Source organism: Tetrahymena thermophila, assembly GCF_000189635.1.
Source record: "Tetrahymena thermophila SB210 genomic scaffold scf_8254811, whole genome shotgun sequence".
Classification (NCBI taxonomy): Eukaryota; Ciliophora; class Oligohymenophorea; order Hymenostomatida; family Tetrahymenidae; genus Tetrahymena; species Tetrahymena thermophila.
The window spans coordinates 1,345,475-1,368,050 of record NW_002476567.1 but is presented as its reverse complement, the minus strand read 5'-3'; the positions used below and the strand labels follow the sequence as shown (position 1 = coordinate 1,368,050).

Below are 22,576 nucleotides of genomic sequence, written 5' to 3'. Positions count from 1 at the left end.
TTAATTTATGGCTTTTGCTTACATTATTATTTCATTAGAATTAAGCATTCACATATTATTTTGATAATTTATACAATAATCAAAAATTGCAAAAATTAATACAATTTTACTTAGTCAATCAATTAAGTTTCCACTACTAGGTTTTTAATCTTATGCACAAATTATAACCAATTATTCCTGACTGGGATTTAAATCCACATACAGTAATTGTTGGAGGCGGACCTGCTACATTATGCTTTTTAATATAATTATTAAGAAAGGGAAGGTAGAGTATTTATAAAAAGGATTTTCAGAATGAAACTAATTTAGTAAATTCAGAAAATTATATTTTATTATATTATAAAAAAGATTAAATGAAATGTTAAAAGATGAATGTTTTGTCATTTTAGATAAAGGAGAGTATTTTGGATGTGGTCATTTACATTAAAAAGGTAAAACAAAATATTAAAGTTTGAGAAGCAAATTATAAAAATAAAATTATTATCAAATAATTAGTTGTAACTTGCAATTATACTGGAATTAATTTAACTAGATTGATTCTTAGGGATCCTTTTTATCAGCAAAAAGTAAATTACTTAAATGCAATCACTATGTTACTAAGCAGATATTGAAAATAATTTAATTAGGACATATTCGACAATTTATTTCAAAGAAGGGATAAAAGTAGTTTTTAAGAAAAATAAAGCACCAAAAACAATTTTAGCAAAAATGAAATAAATTTAGAGTCTACTTAAAAACAGAATATGAATTAAAGGACAAGTTTAAATTTTAAAGTTGATGGAAATATTTTTGTTGATTTAGAAAAAGCTAAGCAATTCTATGAGGCTTCTGTTATAGGAGCGTTTAGAGAAATTATTTCTACATAAACATTTTAGGAATTAATAAAATATGGAAACCAATATCCTCCAACTTCTTTGGTTTCGTATTATCTACAATTAATTGGAAATACACTTTTAAGATACATTTATAATATTAAATAGAAAGTTGTTTTTAAGGCTTATCATTTTGTAAATCAAATTAGAATGTCTTTAAATAAGCAGTTTTATAAATTAACTCTTTAAATTAATTCTAGGTTAGATAAATATAATTTTAAAATGATGGTAAATTCAATGTACGAGTTTAAATTATGAATCCTGACGATGAATAAAAGTCTAGTGCAACAGAATTAGATGAATCAAAAGCATTCGAGCCTAAAGTTTTAGAAAATTTCTAAAATATTTGCTGCAAATCACTAATAGTTGCTAAAGGTTAAATGTAAAATAATCTATTTATATTAATAAATTAATTCCCTTAAACCACTAATAGCTTTTTTTAGAAAAGAGATTTGAAAAATTAGCAATTTTTAAATTATTTTATTATTTTTTTCATTCATTTTTAAAGTTTTTATGAAATAAATTTTAAATCTTTTTTAAAATAAAAATTTGTTAAAATAGATAAAATAATTTAGATTTTGATATTTTAAGATAAAAATATTCTAAGATTTAGTAAATTAGCAGCGAATACTTTTTGAAAGATAAAGGATGTGTAGAAGTATTTAAGCAGTTAAATAAGTTTTAATAAAATAAAAAAGTAGTAATTATTGGAGATTCCTATAATGCTTTTGCTTGTGCTTATTTGTTATTAAATGGACCTAAACTTTATTAATATGATGAGCTAGATGCAAATGCAAGTAGCTAGTTTGCCTTTAAAAGAAAATCATATAAATGCTAAGAGTGCTTTTGTGAAGAATAATAAACTCAAAGTGGAACATCATCACAGGCAAATACTTAATCTCAATTTGAGAAGTCAACAAATGTAAATTTTAAGACTTTTTTATAATAAAATATTTATTTAATTTAGAAAAAAATAAAAGAAACTAAACAAACAAAAGAAAACTCAAAAAATTCTAAGTGTAAATGTTTTGGTAATATAGAATAAAACAATTTCTTGTGGAAAAGAGTTTCATTTTTGAAGCCTGAATTTAAAAAGGGAGAGATTATTATTGCCCATAGCAGTGAAATAAAAGTTCATTTTCAAACTGAAAAAGAAGCCATTGACTGTGATTATAGTCGTTTTTAAGGTATCTCTAAAAATAAAGATGGTGAAATCCATGAGCTTACAGGACTTAAATCTCCTTTAAGAGACTTATTTTATGATGTAATTATTTTAAATTTAGCAGCACATAAATTTAGTCTTTCAAATTAAAAAAGATAATTGAAGGCTATGAATAAAGAATTGATTTGGAGCCTTTCAGAACAGATGAAGAACTTGAAAAAATTCTTGGAGACGATACAAATTTGATAATAAATGCTACTGGATTTTGTTCATCAGAACTTATTATTAAAGATCTTCGTGGAAATCAAATTAATCTTCTAAAAGAAGAAAACGATGGAGTTTTTGAAGTAATTAATTACTTAAATATTTTAAATTATAAATTTTCCAATAAAATCAGGTAGATGAATTTTGTAGGATAAAGAGCTAGTAAGGAAGTTTAAAAAGTATATATGGAATAGGTGATAACTTTGCACTACCATCAAATCATATCTCTATATAATCAGAAACACACAAATCAAAGATCATAAGGTATAAATAAATTAATTAATAAAAGTAAATAAAAATGATTATTTAAAACAAAAAAGAGTTAGAGATCTTAAGTATTATAATAGTGTTATTCCAGATTTGATGATTGAAAGTTATTTTAACAGCTTAAGAAATTATAAGGATATTGAAAAGTACATATAATATCAAGACTCGGACTACCCTATAGATGCAGAGAGCTTCAACAAGAAATCTCCTCAAAAATATTATTATAAGTATTCTTTACCTCTTGAATTTAGTTTAAACATATTTTTAAGAGTTGCTTTAAATTTTAATATATTTATTTATAGTAGTTTTTAATCTAATTCAGATGATCCTGAGTTAAATATGAATTAGCACTTGGCAAAGATTGAAAAAATGTAATTTATTAATACACAGAATTGGTTTATTCATTAATATTTATTTAAAGGAATAAGATAAATTTCTAAAGAGCAGAAAACTTTCATAAAAAATCTAAAATATGAAATAAGAAATATGATTTATTTATTTAGGAATTTAAAAGTTAAAAAATAATATTTAAAAGAAATGAGAATAAAAAGATAACTAATCTAAAAAAAAAAAATGCATAATGAATTGAAATATTTATATTAACGTGATTTAATAAAGAATTATATAATATTAAAGTACTGTTCTTGTAATAAAATACATATGATTTATTTATTTAATTATTTGATTATTAATTAATATTTTTCTTTTATTAGTAAACTAATAACAATTTTATAATTATTTTATTTATACCATAATTTATAATTAATTACTAAATAATATTTATTCTTAAATACTTTAATTATTCTACATCACTTGACCTCAACTATTCAAATCCTTTATTGTGAATTTTTTTTTAATTGAAAATTTATTAAAATATATTTTGAAAGGATTTTAATAAGAATGATTGAAAATTCGCGATAGAATATTTGAGCAATTTTAGCAGAAATATTAAATTTTCAGTAAATTATTTTTAATCGTTGTTTGTTATTGTTGCCAATAAATGAATGCTAATTACAATTATTATTTAAAATGAGTAAGTCATCAATTATATCTTATATTATGATTTATTTTGTTAAGGTAGGTCATTATTATTCATATTAGTTGATTGTTATTATTATCGTTATTAAAATGTAAAAATTCTTATGTCTGTCTTTCATATAATTTTATTTTTTAAATTGATTAAAATGTTTAAAGAGATGTTTTTGTTTTCAAAAAATAGAACAATTAGACATGCATTTGTCATCTGGGTCTTAAAGATATTTCTTTTTATATTTTCTTTCTACTTATGTTGTTTGGTCATCAACAAAACTACTTTAGGCATTAGAAACAAGGCTTTCTTTTGCTTAATTATAAAAAGAACTATTTTTTTATAAGTAAATATCCTCTGTTTTGCTTTTTATCTCACTTTTATGAAGGTTTTCTTGGGTTTCAGCACTATCAGAACTTTCTTAGGTTTTAGATTTTAATATTGGTGCAGTTTTTGTTTAGTTGTCATATTCATTTTTTTCTATTTAATTAATTTTTGAGCTGTTATTAGAATTTTAAGTGATTTTAGTTGCTTTAACTTGCTAAATATCACCAAGAGCTTATGCTTTCTTTTCATTATTTTAGTTGGAAGGTGATATTCTGGAATTGTTGGAATTTTAATTTTGTGATATCTTATTTTAACTTTATCTCGAATTTTCCTTATCACAGTCAGATTATTATCTTAAATTGTGGACGCTAGGAGCTCTTCTATCTAAAATTCCTGAAGACATAACAGATTGAAATAAAGAAGAAGTATTATCTTGAAATGATGACTGGTCATCAGTTTACTCACTTTAAGCATCGATATTAAATGAATAAATAGTGTTCTCGTTCCCGCATTTCGAAAGTGTTTTACTCTCTGTAAGAGCTCTATTATTGTTATTCTTTCCTGGAGTAAGTTCTTAAGTAGGATCGCTTTGCTATCTCATACGGAATCTGATATCAGTTTCTGATTCAATATGCTCAATTAGTTCTTGTGCATTTTAAAGATTCCTTGGAGATTTTTAATAGAAACAAATTAAAAAATAAAGATTTTAGAAACATTTTGAAAATAAATATAAAATAGACTAAATCTTTAGTTTAAAAAATAAATGCGTATTATTTGCATAATTTAATTTCCTAAAGTGTGGAATATCAATAGAAAAATTAAATTAATTTAATTGGGGTGTAACACTTTATTCATGTACAATAAATCAATCAACTCGAATAACTTAAATCTCAAAAACATAAAATTGTATGTATTTTTGTAATATCCCATATTAAAATGATGCCAAAACTATTTTCCTTAATATTTACAGCAATTAATCGTTAACTGTAAAAATACTTTTAATTCTACATCAACTAAATTCTTACTGCAGATATAACAAATATAACCTGTTTACTCTATCAATTCTTGCATTTTATGTTTGTAGCAAAAGATATTTATTAAAAAGGATATTTTTTCAATTTAAGAAATAGTTGAATTTTTCTTATTTTTGCAACCAGTTAGCTTTTTAGCTAGTAGAAAATTTTTTTTGTTCTTTATAAAATTTGAAAATGTAATTTTGAATATTTGGAGTAATATTATTTATTTATTTGTTAACTGCTTCTAAACTAAGAAAGGCGGGAATTGTATATAAAGTACGAGCTTATTTGCCACATTATTTAAATTTAAATAATTTATTCTAATTTACTTTTTATCGTTTAAGTGTTTTTCGAAGGTAGCTATTGCCTTTGTGAACTAGAATGTGAGAGTCTTCAGTTCTTTGATGACTTTAAACTTTAAAAAAACGAAATTAAAAAACGTAGATTGTGACAAGGTATCTATCTATCAATTTGTAAGATGATTTATTTATTGTTTTGCGAAAACAAATTTAAATTGAGCTTCTTAGCTCCAAAATTAAGATAGACTAAAAATTATATAAGAAATAAGTACCAATTTAGTTATGTATTAAATGAGTGGTATTGTTTTTATTTTGTTATATTGCTTTTTGATATTAGTAATTTCATCTATCAGTTTAGAGTTTCTTTCGTCAATCTATACATCACTTATTTTACAAACAATATAAGTTATTTAAGTTAATTCATTCATTAAATTTACTGATGAAAAAAATACAATTAAATTCATTTTCACTCTTCATAATATTTGTTAATAAGGAGCTTAAATAAGTTTATTTGTATTTCTTCATATTAAATATTATTTAGTTGAATTTACATTATTTATAAGCGCATGTCTTAGAGTGAGCTTCTAACTATCTCGCAAAGTCTCTCAAGAGAGTAAGTTGTTTTAGGGAGCTTTGATTTGTGCTTGATCAAATTCTCAGAAAGAAGTTTATTTACACCTTCTTTTTAAGAATAAAGTTCCAAGTAAGCATCTTTTTGGCATTATAGCTTCTACAAAAAGAAGCGGATAGAACCTCTATTTTAGATAAAGGATGAATTAAATTAAAATTAATGTTGTGAGATTGCGTAATAAACCAAACAAATCCATTCAATTATCAAATATATACTTGTTTATATAAGAAATAAAACTGCGTATTTATTAAGAAATGATGTAAGATATTTTTCAACATTATATCATTATTGGTATTTTGCTTAATTAAAAGGTATTTCTTTCACATAATTTTTGTTGGAATATGATGAATTAAAAAATATTGCTTAACAAGCATTAACATCAACAATAAAAATTTTTAAGTTTTGATATCTTGAACCATATTGCCTTCTAAAGCTTAACATTAATTGATTAATATTTCAATTAGAAATATTTGTAAGTTGTGGTGTTTGATTGTCTAAAATGATTGGTTTTAGATATTTATTAGTTTAATCTGTCATTCATTTATTTGTATCTTCAAAAAAAGAAAAAATTAGCCTAGTTTATAAAAATATCTCCCAAATAATATCATGCTAAAGTTGTTTTGTGCTTAATAGATTATTTTATACAAACTAGCTTGAATGTAGAATAAATACAGTAGCTCGAATGTAATGCGCATTAGAATGAAAATTACATTCAAATAAAATCAGCGCGTTACAATTAACAACTTTATTAGCTTTCAATTTAATTGAATGGAATCAAATGAATTGTTTTTCTTGTAATTTGAAAATAAAATTTTGGCTAAATATTTTAATATTAATTTACATGAAGTTCTTCTTTTAGTTGACTCTACCATCGAACTAGAAAGGTGATGAAGGATTTGAGGAATTCATTGATTGTTAAGGAGGGGAAATGTTTGGACTTGAAGGAGTATAAAAATCAATTCTTTGAGAGTTGCAAAAAAGATTGTTTTTGCTGATAAATACATTAAAATCTTTCCTCAAATTTTCTATCTATTTTAGAAATAAATAAAGAAATTAATTTAGTGATGAGGGAATTCATGAGTTAGGGTAAAAATGAAAGCAAATTTTTTTAAAATCAGCAATAACTGAAAGTATTTTATTAATTTGTTGCTGAAACAATAATCGTACGATTTAAATCTGTAAGCCTAGTAAGCTGTTGTTTTAATTAACAGTTTATCATTAAAATGTGTATGATACGAAAGAGATCATAGTTCTATTAAAATAATGTGATCATGAACGAATGAATGAATTTAAGTATTAATGATATCAAAATTAATGCACAAACCAATATATTTATTTATTAGTTTTGTATCTATTACTTTTTTTAAATAATTTTGCTGGCCTTTTTTAAATTTTAAAGGTTTTCGATATTAATTAAGCTTTGCATCATATGGATCCAAAAATATAAAGAATACTTTCAATTATATGTGCTACTAAAAATTAATGTATCAATCAGTCTACTTGAGCACTGTGAATAAATTGATTAAACTTTTATTGTTAGCTTATCAAGGCGGTAGGTAGGTAATACTTTTCATAATTATATTTGCAGTAGTGTTAACTAACACAATTAAATTTTAATGCGGTTTATTCGATTTGAATAAATTAGAAAAATTTTAAATTTATATGTATATATACATGATTTAGCTGGTATTATAAATACTAACAAAGGATCTATTTATTTTCTTGTGTTTCTATGAATTTACTATATGCGACCCCTTCATGAAGATCATTTTTCAGTGCCTTTAAGTTTATTATTAAATATATAATTAATTTAATCAACTTTTCACAACCAGAGCTATGCTTGGCTGTCTTCAGAAATATTTAAATACTTTGATTTCAACACTAGTCAATTAAAATTGTAAGTGATCATCATCACTCAAGTAGGAATCAGATTCAATATAGTCTCTAAGAGAAGTAGAGAGTTTAATTAATTTTTCAGGCAAGTTGCTCCATACGGATTATAATTTAGAGGAGTTCATTTTATATGTTTAAGTTTAAAAAGTAGTAGTTTAGATTAGCGGAATGATTACTTTTAAAATGTCTTTAGATATTTATGAGCTATTGAAAGATTAACTATTTGCTCTTGTATTACTTAAATTTTTTGTTCCACTTTTTATTTGTTTGTTAGTAGAATGAATGAATAGCTTTGAATTAGTCAAAAAGCTTATTAATTAAATAAATAGAAAAAAATCTTATTTTTGATTCTTTTTTTTGTAAAAAAATTATTGATTTATAACAAATGCAAATAGAAATTTATACTCTAAAGTTGATTGATTCTAAAGGAAACTTATTAAAAGTCAAGCAAGATACAAGCAAAAATTTATTAATTACAACAAACAACATTAAGATCAACTAAGAAATTCCTTAATTTAATTGAAAGCTGGTAGCAATTAATTAATCATATTTAGCTTTTACTACTTTTAAAGGCAGGAATCGATATTTGCTAAATATTTTGAATTCATTTATTTTTTTTAAAGACTTTTTAGCTTAACAACAAAAGAACAACAACCGAAAACTTGTTGAATTTTTATAACAAATAAGCGATATTAAAATTTCATTTTTCATACCATTAAACGATCATTTTAATTAAGTTGTTTTCTCAATAAATTTTATTGAGAAAAGTTTTTTGAGGTATTTAAGACATTAATTTTCCATAAGAAGATATTAATTTCATTTGACATACAACTTTAGTATTTTAATTAAGCGAACAAAATAAGCAAATCAATAAACATATAAAGCAACAACTCTTTAATTCTGTCAAACTCCTTTTAATATTTTCCTCCTTTTGATAATTTATTTTAATCAATTAGATGACAATCCCCCACCTTCATTCTGATATTCTTTCATTATAGATCAAATGTTGGTTGTCGATTTTTTTAGATTTAGGAAAGATAAACAAATAAATAATTAAATAGAAAGATAGATACATATTGAGATATATATACTTTCATATTACTTCAGATTCCTAATAAAATTTACTTATAGCTTAAATTTAATATTAAAATCCATACATATTACTCCCTTACATCACAACAACCCACAACCGAATGTTTCAAACAAATAATTTTTCATATTAAATCTACATATTCTTTTTTTTTTCTTTTATGAGATCCCCCAATTAGTATTTTTGATGGGCAATTAATTTACATCTTATCTTGAAAATACATTAGAATATTTGTAAGGAAAAAGTAGTGTGTGCATTATTAAATCAATTTCTTTGTTGACATTTTTTCAATTCTTCTTTACTTACATTTAATATAACCTACCCTAGCTATTCACATGGCTTTGAAAAATATTTTAGTAAAGAAAATTTAATATCATTATAAATTAATATAAAAAAAGCTATTCTTCTTTATTGAATTTGTTTAAGAAATTTCTATGATTGATATGTATATTTACACTGTAAAATACCTATTGATTAAGTGTGCATTTTTAGTTTACATAGTCAATCATCAGATTAAATAAATTTAATTTCCACTGCAGTTAATTATTTTTTATTGGATTTGCCATTAAAAGATATATCTAAAATGTAGTTAGGTTCATGCAAATTAATATAAGTAAAAAAGTTAAGTAAATCTATTAAAAACTATCGTTTTATAAGAAAAAATGTAGAAAATTTAATTTAAACCGCTCACTTTAAAGTAAATGCTACGATTAATATTCAATTTTAATTATTATTTACAAATAATTACACCGTGTATTGATCAGATTTAGTGTACCTTGGCAAATATTTAGATAATACAGAGAGCATTTATTTCCTATTTAATAAGTTTTGATAGCTATTAAAGAAACAATCAAACCAAATTAATTTAGATTTAAAAAATAATAGCGTTAAAATTAATGTTATTATTAAAATCTATCTTATAGAGATATTATATTTCTTATAATATCATTTATTTCTAGCATCTTTGATAGTTAATTATATAACAAATATACAATCACCTTCTAATGAAATATAGTTTCAATGATTTGTCAATTCTAACTGCTTAACTATTAATTTTAATAGAAAAATTGCATTAATTTTTTTAACATTCATTTACTATTTAATGATAAATTAATCCTTTTTTGGAAAAATTTTACTAGATTTCATAGATAAAAATTACAAGTTTTCTAGTAGTTTCTTCAATTTTTCTAAATTATACTCAAATATCACTTGAATTTTGAAAAGTTTTATCAATTTTTATATTACTTGCTCTCAAAAATTAACCTTAGTTAAAATTCAAAAACTAGATAGTTATATTTCAAAAATTATTTTAGGTAGCAAATTAAATTTTATAGAGAGTTTTTCATTTCTGATAATAAATTAATTCGAATACTACTCATTTAGAGTTTATACAAATTATAAATATTATATTTAAAAAAATTCTACATAAGAATTTTCATTCATTCATATCTAAGCAATTGAATGTCTATAATTATTTTATTTATTAATTTAATTGAAGAAAAAAACTGAAATTCCCAAAAACAAAGTTTAATTTATCTATCTATGCTTACTTTCTAAAAACTTGTTTTAAAAATATTTTTATTTTAATTTAAAAAACTTTGTATTATAAATAGGAGAATATTATTTGTTCCATGTATAATATTAGCATTTATCTTGTTAAAAGAATATAAGATAAATTTTACATAATTTGAATTATTTTTAGCATTTTAATAAAGCTTTTAACTTGTTATTTTGCTATTTTGAAAATAAATTGATAATTTATAATTAAAAAAAATTGATTAATTTAAGTTTTCAGTTTATTTGTATGAGTAAATTTCATTTGATTATATTTTTTATTTAAATGGTATTTTAAAATTAAATTAATGTCAATATTTTATTTATTAGCTGATTAAATTTGTTAAAAATATCTTACATTTTATTAATAATATCGTACAAATGATCCAAAATGTATACTTGCAATGGTTATGCTGGCATAATTGTATAGTAGTACAGTTAGCTTCAAAGCAATAAAATTATTAATTTAAATTTTGATTTTATTTTTATAAATAATTTCAACATTATAAGATGATTAATTTTAATTAAAAAATATCCTACTTAAAAAAAAGTTTTTTAGCTCAAGTTATCATGAATGTATTTTTTTGAATAAATTATGATTGATTGATTTTTTCGAACTATTTACTTGATATTAATTAGATTATTTTAAATTATGATTTGCTTTGATTCCATTTTATTATTGTAAAATACAATTGGTAATAGTCTTTATAAGATGATTACTTTTTAATAAAAATATCCTACTTAATTATTCTTTTTAGCATAAATTATTGAGAAGGTATTTTTTTGATTAAATTATAATTTCATAGAATGATTAATTAATTCAAAGTAATAAGATTTTTAAATAAAATTTGAATTTGCTGTATTTATTTAATTGAAATTATAAAGTTGGTAACAAATTTATATTTTTTACATTATTACTTTTTTACTAAAATATCCTATTTTTATGTAGATATATATTAAGCTTTTTACGATAGACTATTAAAAGTGTATTTCTTTGATTAATTATGAGTGCATAGAACTATTCATTTAATTCTAATAAGATTATTAAATTTACATAATTTATGAGTTGGAGAATCAAATGCATAATTATATACAGATCTTTGATATTTAGTTTTTATCCACAAAATTAATTAAATAATTTTTAGATATATATTTCTTTTCTTTTTTTGCATTATTTAATAGATTGTAGACAAATAATTAATTCAATAAAGAATATTGCAAGCAATATACTAATAGTAGAGACAATATTTATAATAGTAAATAAATTAGTAATAAGAATACTTTATGAACGATCTTTAACATCCTTTGTCTTCTAATAAAAGCTTAGATTAATAAAATGCTAAATCAACTGTGAAAGACCATGCAAAAGTATCTATGAATGCATCATATATTAATTAAATATAGCAAAATCAAGTACAAGTTAGTGATATGGAAAAACCATAAGGAATTTTTTAATATTGCTTTGGGTTCAGCTTGTTATTTCAGATAGTTGGAACAATTATTGTTTTAATTAACCTTATCTTGCAAATCTTTGAATACGATTATGACTCATTAACTCTTGGGCTTTAAATAGGATTTTTTGTCTTCTCCATACTTTCTGTTATTACATATATCTATTTATGCAGTGAAGCATCTTAATGGGAGCCTTTAAATGTTTTTAACTCAATAAGATTATCTTTTATATTTACTTTGATTAGCTTTGGCATAGGAGTAGCTATTTTCAATATATTTACAACAAAAAGTTGGGATTGCTCTACCAATTAAAATTGTTAATAGTAAATAAATCAATAATCATCAAGTAACCAAACAATCTAATCTAATTGCTAATAAAAATTATCTAATTCAACATGTTACGAATAAAGAATTGCTTTATTAATGAAATATATTATCTTAATTTGTTGTGGAGTTCCACTTATTTTAATGGCAATTAGCATATACAAATACAACCAATATAAAAAAAAATCAAAAGAAGAAAACGAAAGTATAATTAATTAATTAATAATTTGTTTATTTAATTATTTATTAACATAATTTTCAAAATAATGTTTTTATTTAAAATAGAATAACATGAACTCTAAAATAGTAGTGTGTAATAAGTTATTGAAAACAACTAAAACTTTTTCTCAAATCGCTAAAAATTAATTTACAGTACAGATCTAGAAACTAGCAAATACGCCTACTCCAGTAATGCTATGGCTAACCCCTAGCAAATGAGTAATTTAAGTGGAGGTTCAAACTAAAAAAATAGAGTATAAATGAGTAGATAAGTTTATGAATTAAATAATGAACAGCTATGAAAAAACAAATTAAGCAGTCTTAATTATTATTAATTGAATAATAAATACTATTTCTATTGGATAAACTTAATAAAACCCTATTAAAATTAAATATTTATTTATTTATTTATTTAATAAAAATTAAAATCTTTTGAATATCTATCTAACATTTGTTTGAATCAAACCTTTGAAAAACTTTTATTTGATTCTATTACAATTTTATAAAAGTCAATATTTAATTAAAAATCCCTTTTTAATTTTGTTATTATTTAAGTAATTCTTTTGCTTTATTGTACCAATAATTAATTAATTTAGTAAATTTGTTTTGAATATCATTTTATTTTATGGTTATTTTTTTTCTCAATTTACTGCTTTGTCTCAATATTATTTAAGGAAAATACCTAAAATTAAAGCTATGGGTAAGTGTTTAGCATAATAAAAAGTTATTTTTAAGTAAAAATCTGATTTATTTTTAATATATTCTTTATGTTCTCATAAAATATCACTATTTTTATTTTGCAATTAAAATTTATCACTTTAAGAAGAAAATCTTTGTTTAAAATATATTTATATAAAATTTCTTTTAATGTTTTAAACGCATTATTTACTCTATATTTTCTACATTAAGAACCCACTTGATTTTAGGGGATACTAATTATAGATAATACTAAAATGTTAAAAAATTTTTGTTTTAAAAAAATAAATTTCTTTATTAAAATAAGATAATTTAGGGATAAATATATTATTAAATAAATAAGTTTTGTAAAATATATTTTGATGTTTAGCAAAATAAAATTATTTAATAATAATTTTTAATTTTAAAAGAAAGAAATAAATGTTTAAAATTATTGGCTTAAAAAACTTATTTAAGATAAAGATATTTATCAATTCTAAATTTGAATTAAAAATTAAAAACTATGTAAGGATTATATCCATAAACTTTTTAACAAAAATATAGATTATGTATATTTTATTATGAAAATTGTTTTATGGTACATAAGTGTCATATAAAATTAAAAGAATTTTCATGCTTACAAATTTTAAAATTAAAAAGTCAATAAATTTGTTTCTTAAAATCATAAACATTTATTACAGAAAATAATCTTAAAAAAAAAGTATTTTTTTTTTTCACTTTAGATTAAATTTATTTGAATGAGTACACTAAAAAAACCATTAAAAGACGAAACAAATTTGGCATAAAACGCATTTAAAAATTAGAAAGAAAGCTAAATGGACTCTAAGCTTGCAAATCCTTTTTAAGTAATCTATAAAATTGAGAATATAAATGCAAATATTAAAATGGATGAAAATGGAAGTGAAAAAACAATTTTAAAGATTATGCTAATGATTAGCTTTTTATTTTAAATATCTAGTTTTGTGCTAATCATTTTGAATGTATAACTAAGATTACTTGGATTAGAAAGTGAATCAAAGATTATTGGAATAGAATTTACTTACTCTCTCTTATCGCTGCTCTCATTTATTACATATATTTATTCATTAAATGAAATTGATCATTAAGGACTTTAAAGTCTTTCTAAATTATTTAAGATATCTCTTCTTTTCGCACTACTTACTTTAGTTCTAGGTATATGCGTTTTCGGTATAGTAGTAAATGAAGATTTGAGCTGCTACGCTGTATAAAAAGGAATTATTTGCAATAAAATTAACTTATAAAATACTACCAACTCAAGTGATTAAGAATGTTTAGTTAAGCTACCTTCTAACATATGTGATTCTAATAGTGTTACAGGTGCTGTAAAATACACAATACTAATACTTAGTGGTGTTCCACTCATATTAATTTTTATAGTGAATTTTAAATTTTATAGATATTGCTAAAGATTAAATACCTCAAATTAAAGTAATAAATATTCTTTAACATTCAATTTATAAATATTTTATCTTTTTTTTTAATAGATTAGTAGAATTTAGATAATAGCAGTTCTTAAAAATTAATTAGCAATCCTGATATTGAAGATAAATCTTAATAATATATAACTAGGGGTAAGGTTAATCCTTTTAAGATAGACTCAACAACTAAAAAGAGCTTTTTGTTTGCTTAACAAAATATTTCAGCATAGTATTCAGCAAATAATATTAGCAACGACTAGTTATGAACAATATTTAACTTATATAAACAAACTAAATTTTCCTTCAAATCATATAAATAAAATAATAAATTTTCTAGGTAAAATTATTGAGATTCTCTAAATTTATTTATCACTTTTCAAAATGAATTATTTTTTAGATGAATTTTCTTTAATTTTACTTTTAATTAACAAATTTTAAAAAATGTAAATTAAAAATAATTATTTATGTAATTAATTAGTATTACTATTTAAAATGTTTGTTTCTAATAAAGTATATATTAAAAATATAGTTTGCATTTTTATATCAATCAAAAAAACTAAATTTTAATTTATTTAAATTTTTATTAAACTTGCCCAAAAAAGTTATGTTGGATTAATAAAATAAAAATAAAATTGATTAAATTCTTATTGAAAGATTGTATTTTTTATAAATATTAATACATTATTGTAATATTAATAATCTAAGATTTTTATAATATTAAAATTAATAAGAAAATATTGTTAGTACATTCTATTAAAGAAGTAGTTAGGAGGTTGGTAACGAACATAAACATATGCACTTTATATTATAAATTTAAAATTTAAATAACCACCTCTTCCTTTTATTTTTTTTGATATTTAAATAAAAATAATATTATCAAAATCATAAAATATTAAGTTATATAATTTTTACTGTTTTGTTTTCAACTGAAATAAATATCCACTCTTTGTCAATTTTATTAAGAAAATTAAAATAGTTTAAAAAATAAATATTTTAAATAAAATAATTAATTAGTTTCCTTATTTTTTATGAAACAAAAACTGATGCAATTTTTAGAAGTTTAATTTTATGCAATTCTTAAAAATATTAAACAAAAATCAATTATAATTGATTATCTTTATTCACGTTAACAATAAAACCATTGCAATTAATATTTTTAATCAACTGATTTTATTTTTGATTAAATAACTTAAAGTTAGCAAAAATTTTATTTAAAAATAATTAGTATTATTAAGTTTTTTGCTAACGAATAGGTACGAAATTTAGTAATAATAACTAAACTGGGAATAAAAAAGAACTAAATGTTTAATATTAATTAATCAAAGTTAAATGTGTAGAGCGTCCTAATAGACAAAGTGTTATAAAATATAAGGTAACAATTTTTCAAATTATCAATTTTTAAGAGACGCTATAATTATTCAATAAGGGTTAACTAATAAAAAAGAGGAAAATAATCCAGGATTTTGCCTATTGAAACTTGAAAAATAAAGAAAGGAAATTCACACATATTAATAATTGAAACCAAATTAAAAAACCCTTAAAAATGAAGGGTCTTCACAGAGATACAATGCTTTTAAGTGAATTTAAAATAAAATGAAAATTGCGGGAAATTTTAAAACTTTATTAATTATTTCCAGAAAAAGAAAGGAAAGGTTTTTACTCTGCAAAAATAAGAAGAATTATTATATAATATGAAAGAATTACAAGTTTTGAAATTTTCTAATTTTAATTTTTTATTGTGTTTGTCTGTAATTTTTACAACTTATAATTTGAAGAGTAGAAAATATTAAAAAGTCGTCTCTAACAAAATATTAATATAGTATTTATGTATGCATGTATGTCTATATTTTTGTAAATACATATAATTATTTCTATCAGCATTAGCGCTTCTAATATCATATTAAAATTCAAAAATTAATAAAAATATTTTTTGTTTACCTAAAATTTGACAATTTTTGGTTAATTTCAATCAGAAAATTCATTCATTTTGCTATTAAAATAAATTATTAGCTTGATTTCTATACAAATTTTCCATTCACAAATCATGTTATTTACTTTAAATAATAGCAGCTTTTCTTTGATTAATAATTTTAAAAAAAACAATAAATAAACAAAACTTAACAAAATTTAAAACATGAACAACAAACCAAAACCAAGTGGTGAAATGCCACCATAATCGCGAAATCAGAGGTTCAACTCTCAAAATTACTCTCAATAGAGTGCAAATAATTCAAACTTTAAAAATAGCAACTATAATAACAACAAGAAAAGATACAACAACCATAACAATAACAATGGTAAAGTAAACAATTCTAAAACTTTTGAATATGTCAGAAAAGTTGATACTGCAGAAGGCCAAGAAGAATTGCGTCGTAAACAGCAGTAATTATAGGAAGAAGAAAGATTAAGATAAGAAAATATTAAGAAGCAGCAACTTGAGGAGGAAGAAAGACTAAGAGAACTTGAATTGTAGCGCTTGAGAGAATAAGAAAGACTTGAGCAATTAGAACTGTTAAAATGTTACATTGAAGAAAATATAATCATGCCAATTTTTGCAGATGCTGAAAAACACGCTTAACAAAGATCTTACCTTAAGTCGTTCGAAGGTCTAAATTATCTCTTATCAACTAACTTTATTGATTTTGAAGATGAAATCACTCAAAATATCCCCATAGAAATTCAAGAATTTAATGCAAGACAATATGAGTCTTTCACAAAATAAAGTAATTTAAGAAGAAGACACCAAACCAGTTATTCAAATTAATCCTATTAAGACGAAGAATCAAATTCTTCTTAGCAACAAAGACATGGAGGAAACAGAAACCAAAGAGTCACAGTAAGATAAACTATCAATAATTTCTAAAACAATAAGAACTAGAATTATTAGATCGACTTGTAAACAGAAGCTAACAGTAATAGAAGACATTAAAATAATAGAAATAGAAATTTAACTTTACCAATCTAACCAGATTCTATTTTAGAAGAAAACTAAGATTCGAAATGGAGATAAATTAGAACACCTTTGTTTTCTCAATCTCAAGATGAATTGAAATTCCTACTAAATATTGTCACTCCTGATAATTTCAATAATTTGAAAGATTAATTCTTCTAATTATGTTAAAGAAACATAAACAAATGTATCTTTTCTTTAATCAGTAAAGTCTGTAAAGAAGCCAAATACACAAAATTATATGCTCAAATGGCTATTTACATCTAAGAACGTGAAGAAGAAATAGAAAAGGCAAATAACAATTCATCAAATATAGACTTATAAAAGACTTTCAAAGGATAAATGTTTGCTGTTTTGCAAGACTTATTTTATGACCAAAATAAGCTTCATAGTATTTTGAGTAATAGCAGGTAGACAGCGAATGATCTTAACGATGAAGAAGAATCAACCGAAAGCAATAAAAAGATTAATTCAAAACAAGAAGCTATGGAAAAAAAGAGCTTTAATCTATTTTTGAAGTTCCTCGGAGAACTCTTTTTGTCTAAATTTTTACCTAAGAAAATAATATCATATATTATTTAGACAATGATTCATCAATACATTTGCGGAGGACTTATGGAAGAAGACAGAAATTTAGAAGGTATTATTCTGCTTATTGACTCAATAGGTCCTGAGTTTGAAAATTGCTGGAATCATTTATCCTCAAAGCAAATTAAAATAGATTCCTAATTTTTGAGTTAGATCACCAACTAATTCTGTGAAAGAACCTAAGACTAATTAGACCTAGATTTATTTGAAAACTAATTCATTTCTTTCGATGGTGTTATGAATATACTCAGATTCTTAAAGACCACTGATCGTATTTCTAAGAGAATTTAAATTCTTATTGTCAACTTAAACAAGCGTTGGGAAAATAAGTGGAAAAAAGCTCTTCATTAAAAAGAAGACCCTCGTACTAAAGAAGAAATCCGTAACCAACATTTTAACGAATTAAATAGAAGACAATAAGAAATATATGAAAACTTAGACTACACAAAGGAAGTTAAAAGAGTATTTTTACAACTTGACAATAACTTATTGAGCTAAGATGAATGTCTAACCTAAATTACATAATTAGGAATTAGCAATGTTCTCTAAAGCCTTTTCTCAACATTTTTCGATGCTCGTATTGAAAATCTTTCTTCAAGATATCAATTAATGAGCAGCATTCTTTTTGAAACTGATAAATATTAGTATACAACTTTTTTAAGCGCCCTAAACAACGCTTTGAACACCATTTACTCTTAAGCTTGTGATTTCCCACATTTAAATGATAGTTTTGTAAATATCTTATGCCCAATGATCCTGAATGGTTACTTAGAACTAGGCTAAATAAAGCCCACTTTATGCGGAGATCCAGACGAAGACGAAGATAAAAACTACTTTTTCCAACAATTTAAAAATGATTGTGTATCCTACTTAAAGTCAATTAATTACTTCATGATAGAAGATTGATTTTCGATGTCAAATTTCTTTAATAAAAGCAAAACATTTATAAAGAAAGAGAGGAAGAAGCATCAAAGTTAAGTTGATCTATCAACCATTTTTAGGGTGTCTGACTATCAAATAATAATCACTATATTTTCTAAAATAAATCAAAACCTAAATTATCATCATACACAATCACACTTTCCTTTTATTCTTAAGTACTTTCACCCTTCTTTCTCTATCTATCTATCCATCAAATAAATAAATAAATTAAATGAATGAGCTTTTCCTAATTTTTCATTCCAACCAAAATCTCAAAAATAAATAAATAAATTATAATTCCAATCTATTTATATAATAATGTATTGTTACTTACTTTTAAATTCATGTATTCTACTTTAATTTTGTATTCTATAATTTTTTTTTTTAATTTTTATCATTTCCATAAAATAAAGCTTCTTCAAAAAGATTAATTTATATAGAATTAAAGCTTAAAATAGTGAATTCTTTGATATATTTTATATTTTATCAGTTCAATTTTGAAAACTCTTTATTATTACTATTAAATAAATATTAAAAAAAACTCTTTGAAAAAGAATAATTTATCTAAACATATATATTAAAATGGATAGCAATTCCTTTACTATAATTTATTACTTTATTTGTTCATTTCTAAGCACATTATTTAAATATAATGTCTTGAAAAATAAATTATTTATCTAAACTAAGACTAAAATAATGTGACTCCTCTAAAAAATCGATAATTTAACTTTTTGTTAATTTATTATAATAAATTATAAAAGTAAGCACTGTTCTATAAATAAAGTATCCTATTATCTAATAAATACTTCAGCCAACATAAATATTTAAAGGAAATTATAAATATGGCAAATTAATGTATAAAGATTAAAATGTACAAGTAAATATTAATTGTTTTTTATTTATAGATTAAAATTATTTTTCATTTACAATTATTAAATTTGAATTCAAAAATTTACAAAAAAATTTTTTATATTAATTAATTAATTAATTAATTAATAATTTTATCAGATTTGTGTTATATAATATTATACATCAGAATCAGTATCTTGTGCAAGAGATCTTTTTGCATTAGAACTAAAACTTACTCTTACAGAGGGATCTAATTTATCTTAAATAGAAATATAAAGTTTAAGCAGATTAATTTTAACGTTAGGAACAGGATCGCTCATTAGTTTACTAGACATATCTTCAAACAAACTTTAAAGATCAGACTTAGGGAGTATTTCACTTATTATTTAGATACCCTAAAGAGAAGAAACCCTAAATATGTAATTACTTGATTTTGCTAAATTATTTATACCCTCTACTATGATGGGTTTTATGTTTTAATATCCATGCTATTTTGATAGAGTAATAAAATTTTTAAAGTTTTACTAACGGATTTCTGAATAATGATCAAAGAAGAACTACTTCATATACTCAATTAAATTATCTTTAAACTCTGCAAATCCTAGTTATTGTGTGAGCTTTGGTAGGAATTCAACAAAGGCCAGACGGAATCTCCACTGCTTTTCTGTTGATATTTACTCAAATAGAGGCAAAACACTCTTTTTGACATTATCATTACCAATATGATTATTTAAAGGTTCAATATTATTCATGACATTTAGTCTAACATCAAGCATATCGTCTTTTAAAAGATTCTCTATGATAGGGAGGATACCACTTATTACATTTTTTACTTCAAAATTAACAGAAATAGAACAGAGAACTTCACCAAGAGAGGTTCTTACATGCTAACTTGTATCTTATACTAACCCATTTAAAATAGGCAATATATTATTAACCAATACACCTTCAGTTAAGCACTTACAAATATCTTTTAATTTAATTAAAGCTACTGACCTAACTTCATGCTCGCTATCCTTTAATAATGTTTCATAAATAGTTACCATTTCCTTTCTACTAACTTCCTTTTCTTTATTTATAAATAATTTATTAATATTATCTATTTTTTATATTATTCATATCATTTCAGAAATGTGTTTTAACAACAATAAAATTAATTTTTTTTAATATACCTAAGTGATTAACAAGATCACCCAAAACTTCAGCAACTGCATATCTTATTCTCCAGCTCTTATTTTTAAGGTTTAATACATCTTTAAGAGGCTTAACAAATTAGTCTGAGACTTCTTATTTATTAAGTTTATCCATAAGTTTAATTGATACTTCAATAGCCTTTACTTTTACTGAGTCAGTTTAGTCTTAAACTAAATCTTGCCATAAAGGCACTAAAACTGAGTAAATAAAATCACCCTTCTAGCAGTCAGCAATATATCCTAGATTCTCTGCAGCTGTTCTTCTTACCATAGGAGTATCGTCTCTACATAACTCCTAAAAAAATTAGAGTATTTCTTTTTTCTCAGTCTAATTAAATTAACTATAGCAAGCCCCAAGAAGACTGCAAGCAGATATTCTTGAAGAATAGTTATCCCATTGAGCAAGCTATCTGACCATTGGAAGGAAATTATTAGTGAAGAATTCTATGTATTTTTTAAGAAAAAAACAATTACTTATATTTTAATGTTAAGATAAAAAAATTACTTGGCGACTAATCTTGAGCAATTTAAATTAAGCATTTTACTGCCTTTTCTCTGACAGAATTTTCTTCCATAGATGAGAGTAATTCTAAAGGAGAAATTAATAAATGAGAATGCTCTTTTCCATCAATAAAGTCGTTTAACAAAAGTATTTGTTCTGCAAGCTTAATTAAAAATTCATCTTCGTTATCTAATTCCTCTATTATTTCAATAATGTAAGGTATCAATTCTTCTCTCACTCTACGAGGACCTATTTACATACATAAAATAGTTATTTTTTTATCTTTAATGTCACAATATGTTTAAGATATTCTTTTATTTGATGAGCAAATGCTTAAATCTAAATTTGATAAGTCTACCTAATATTTCAGCGATAGAAGTTATTTTGCTAACTGCATTGATCTTAAGATTGGGATCATCAGATTTAAGTTCTTCTATATATATTGTGCAATCTTCATCGTTATCCTCTAAATTCATTTATACTTAATCTAATTTATTATATCGTTTTTAAGTTTCTTCTTTATCGACTTTTCAAACCTATTTATTTCCTTATTAAATGTTGGCTGGTACTCCAAAAAATTAATAGATAGTTGTTATATTTTCTTTCTAAAAATCAAAATTTATTTAATTTTTTAAAAAAGGATCTTCTAAATTCTTAAAAAGCTTGAGTGATAAAAAATATTTGTTTTATTTGTTTATTTATTTTTCATAATAAAATTTATATTATATTTCAATTAAGCTGAATACTATTCTAAATTTTTTAAATATTTCCTTACTTGTTTAAAAACTGAATATTTTTAATTTCATTTAAATTTCTTTTCTAATTAATATTTTTTTAGTAGATAATTTTATAAAAATATAATAATTTTTTTAATAATTAAATTTTAATTAGAAATTATTTAATTTAAAAAAAATACATTAATTTTATATGCTTTTTCTTAACACTAGTTTTATATGAATGGATATATTTTATCTATTAAAGCAGTGATCTCTAAAAAAATATTCTAAAATATATATTTTATTCAAAAAATTAATGAAAATT

The 22,576-nt window shown here is 22.4% G+C and overlaps 8 protein-coding genes across 8 annotated transcripts; 5 read left to right on the top strand and 3 right to left on the bottom strand. All coding sequences in view use genetic code 6, as the record gives it.

Annotated features, from left to right (window-relative positions):
• Nucleotides 1–152: 152 nt before the first annotated feature.
• On the top strand, nt 153–3,041 carry TTHERM_00053830 (hypothetical protein; the record flags this gene model as incomplete). Its single annotated transcript, XM_001007512.2, has 12 exons — nt 153–265; nt 349–431; nt 496–566; nt 627–1,007; nt 1,073–1,254; nt 1,434–1,794; nt 1,840–2,136; nt 2,190–2,381; nt 2,432–2,562; nt 2,619–2,792; nt 2,868–2,936; nt 2,987–3,041. 12 exons carry the CDS (start codon nt 153–155, stop codon nt 3,039–3,041), a joined length of 2,109 nt encoding a protein of 702 aa, XP_001007512.2.
• A 732-nt stretch (nt 3,042–3,773) lies between these two features.
• TTHERM_00053840 (hypothetical protein) lies at nt 3,774–8,117 on the bottom strand (the record flags this gene model as incomplete). Its single annotated transcript, XM_001007513.2, has 7 exons — nt 7,734–8,117; nt 7,540–7,644; nt 6,707–6,894; nt 5,786–5,989; nt 5,507–5,618; nt 5,265–5,350; nt 3,774–4,584 (listed from the first exon to the last, which is right to left on the bottom strand). Exons 1-7 carry the CDS (start codon nt 7,881–7,883, stop codon nt 3,774–3,776), a joined length of 1,656 nt encoding a protein of 551 aa, XP_001007513.2. The 5' UTR covers nt 7,884–8,117.
• A 348-nt stretch (nt 8,118–8,465) lies between these two features.
• TTHERM_00053870 (hypothetical protein) lies at nt 8,466–8,735 on the bottom strand (the record flags this gene model as incomplete). The annotated part of the gene is made up of 1 exon (XM_001007516.1): nt 8,466–8,735. One exon carries the CDS (start codon nt 8,733–8,735, stop codon nt 8,466–8,468), a length of 270 nt encoding a protein of 89 aa, XP_001007516.1.
• Nucleotides 8,736–11,551: 2,816 nt separating this feature from the next.
• Nucleotides 11,552–12,699, top strand: TTHERM_00053880 (transmembrane protein, putative; the record flags this gene model as incomplete). Its single annotated transcript, XM_001007517.2, has 2 exons — nt 11,552–12,383; nt 12,464–12,699. The coding sequence occupies exons 1-2, from the start codon at nt 11,687–11,689 to the stop codon at nt 12,697–12,699; spliced, it is 933 nt and encodes a 310-aa protein (XP_001007517.1). The 5' UTR covers nt 11,552–11,686.
• A 1,131-nt stretch (nt 12,700–13,830) lies between these two features.
• Nucleotides 13,831–14,798, top strand: TTHERM_00053890 (transmembrane protein, putative; the record flags this gene model as incomplete). Its single annotated transcript, XM_001007518.1, has 2 exons — nt 13,831–14,542; nt 14,599–14,798. 2 exons carry the CDS (start codon nt 13,831–13,833, stop codon nt 14,796–14,798), a joined length of 912 nt encoding a protein of 303 aa, XP_001007518.1.
• Nucleotides 14,799–15,575: 777 nt separating this feature from the next.
• TTHERM_000053889 (hypothetical protein) lies at nt 15,576–16,013 on the top strand (the record flags this gene model as incomplete). The annotated part of the gene is made up of 2 exons (XM_012795490.1): nt 15,576–15,904; nt 15,959–16,013. 2 exons carry the CDS (start codon nt 15,576–15,578, stop codon nt 16,011–16,013), a joined length of 384 nt encoding a protein of 127 aa, XP_012650944.1.
• Nucleotides 16,014–16,666: 653 nt separating this feature from the next.
• On the top strand, nt 16,667–18,976 carry TTHERM_00053900 (MIF4G domain protein; the record flags this gene model as incomplete). Its single annotated transcript, XM_001007519.3, has 1 exon — nt 16,667–18,976. One exon carries the CDS (start codon nt 16,667–16,669, stop codon nt 18,974–18,976), a length of 2,310 nt encoding a protein of 769 aa, XP_001007519.1.
• A 1,019-nt stretch (nt 18,977–19,995) lies between these two features.
• TTHERM_00053920 (serine/threonine-protein phosphatase 2A 65 kDa regulatory subunit A beta) lies at nt 19,996–22,011 on the bottom strand (the record flags this gene model as incomplete). Its single annotated transcript, XM_001007521.1, has 4 exons — nt 19,996–20,909; nt 21,013–21,477; nt 21,539–21,784; nt 21,894–22,011. 4 exons carry the CDS (start codon nt 22,009–22,011, stop codon nt 19,996–19,998), a joined length of 1,743 nt encoding a protein of 580 aa, XP_001007521.1.
• Between the last annotated feature and the right edge of the window lie 565 nt (nt 22,012–22,576).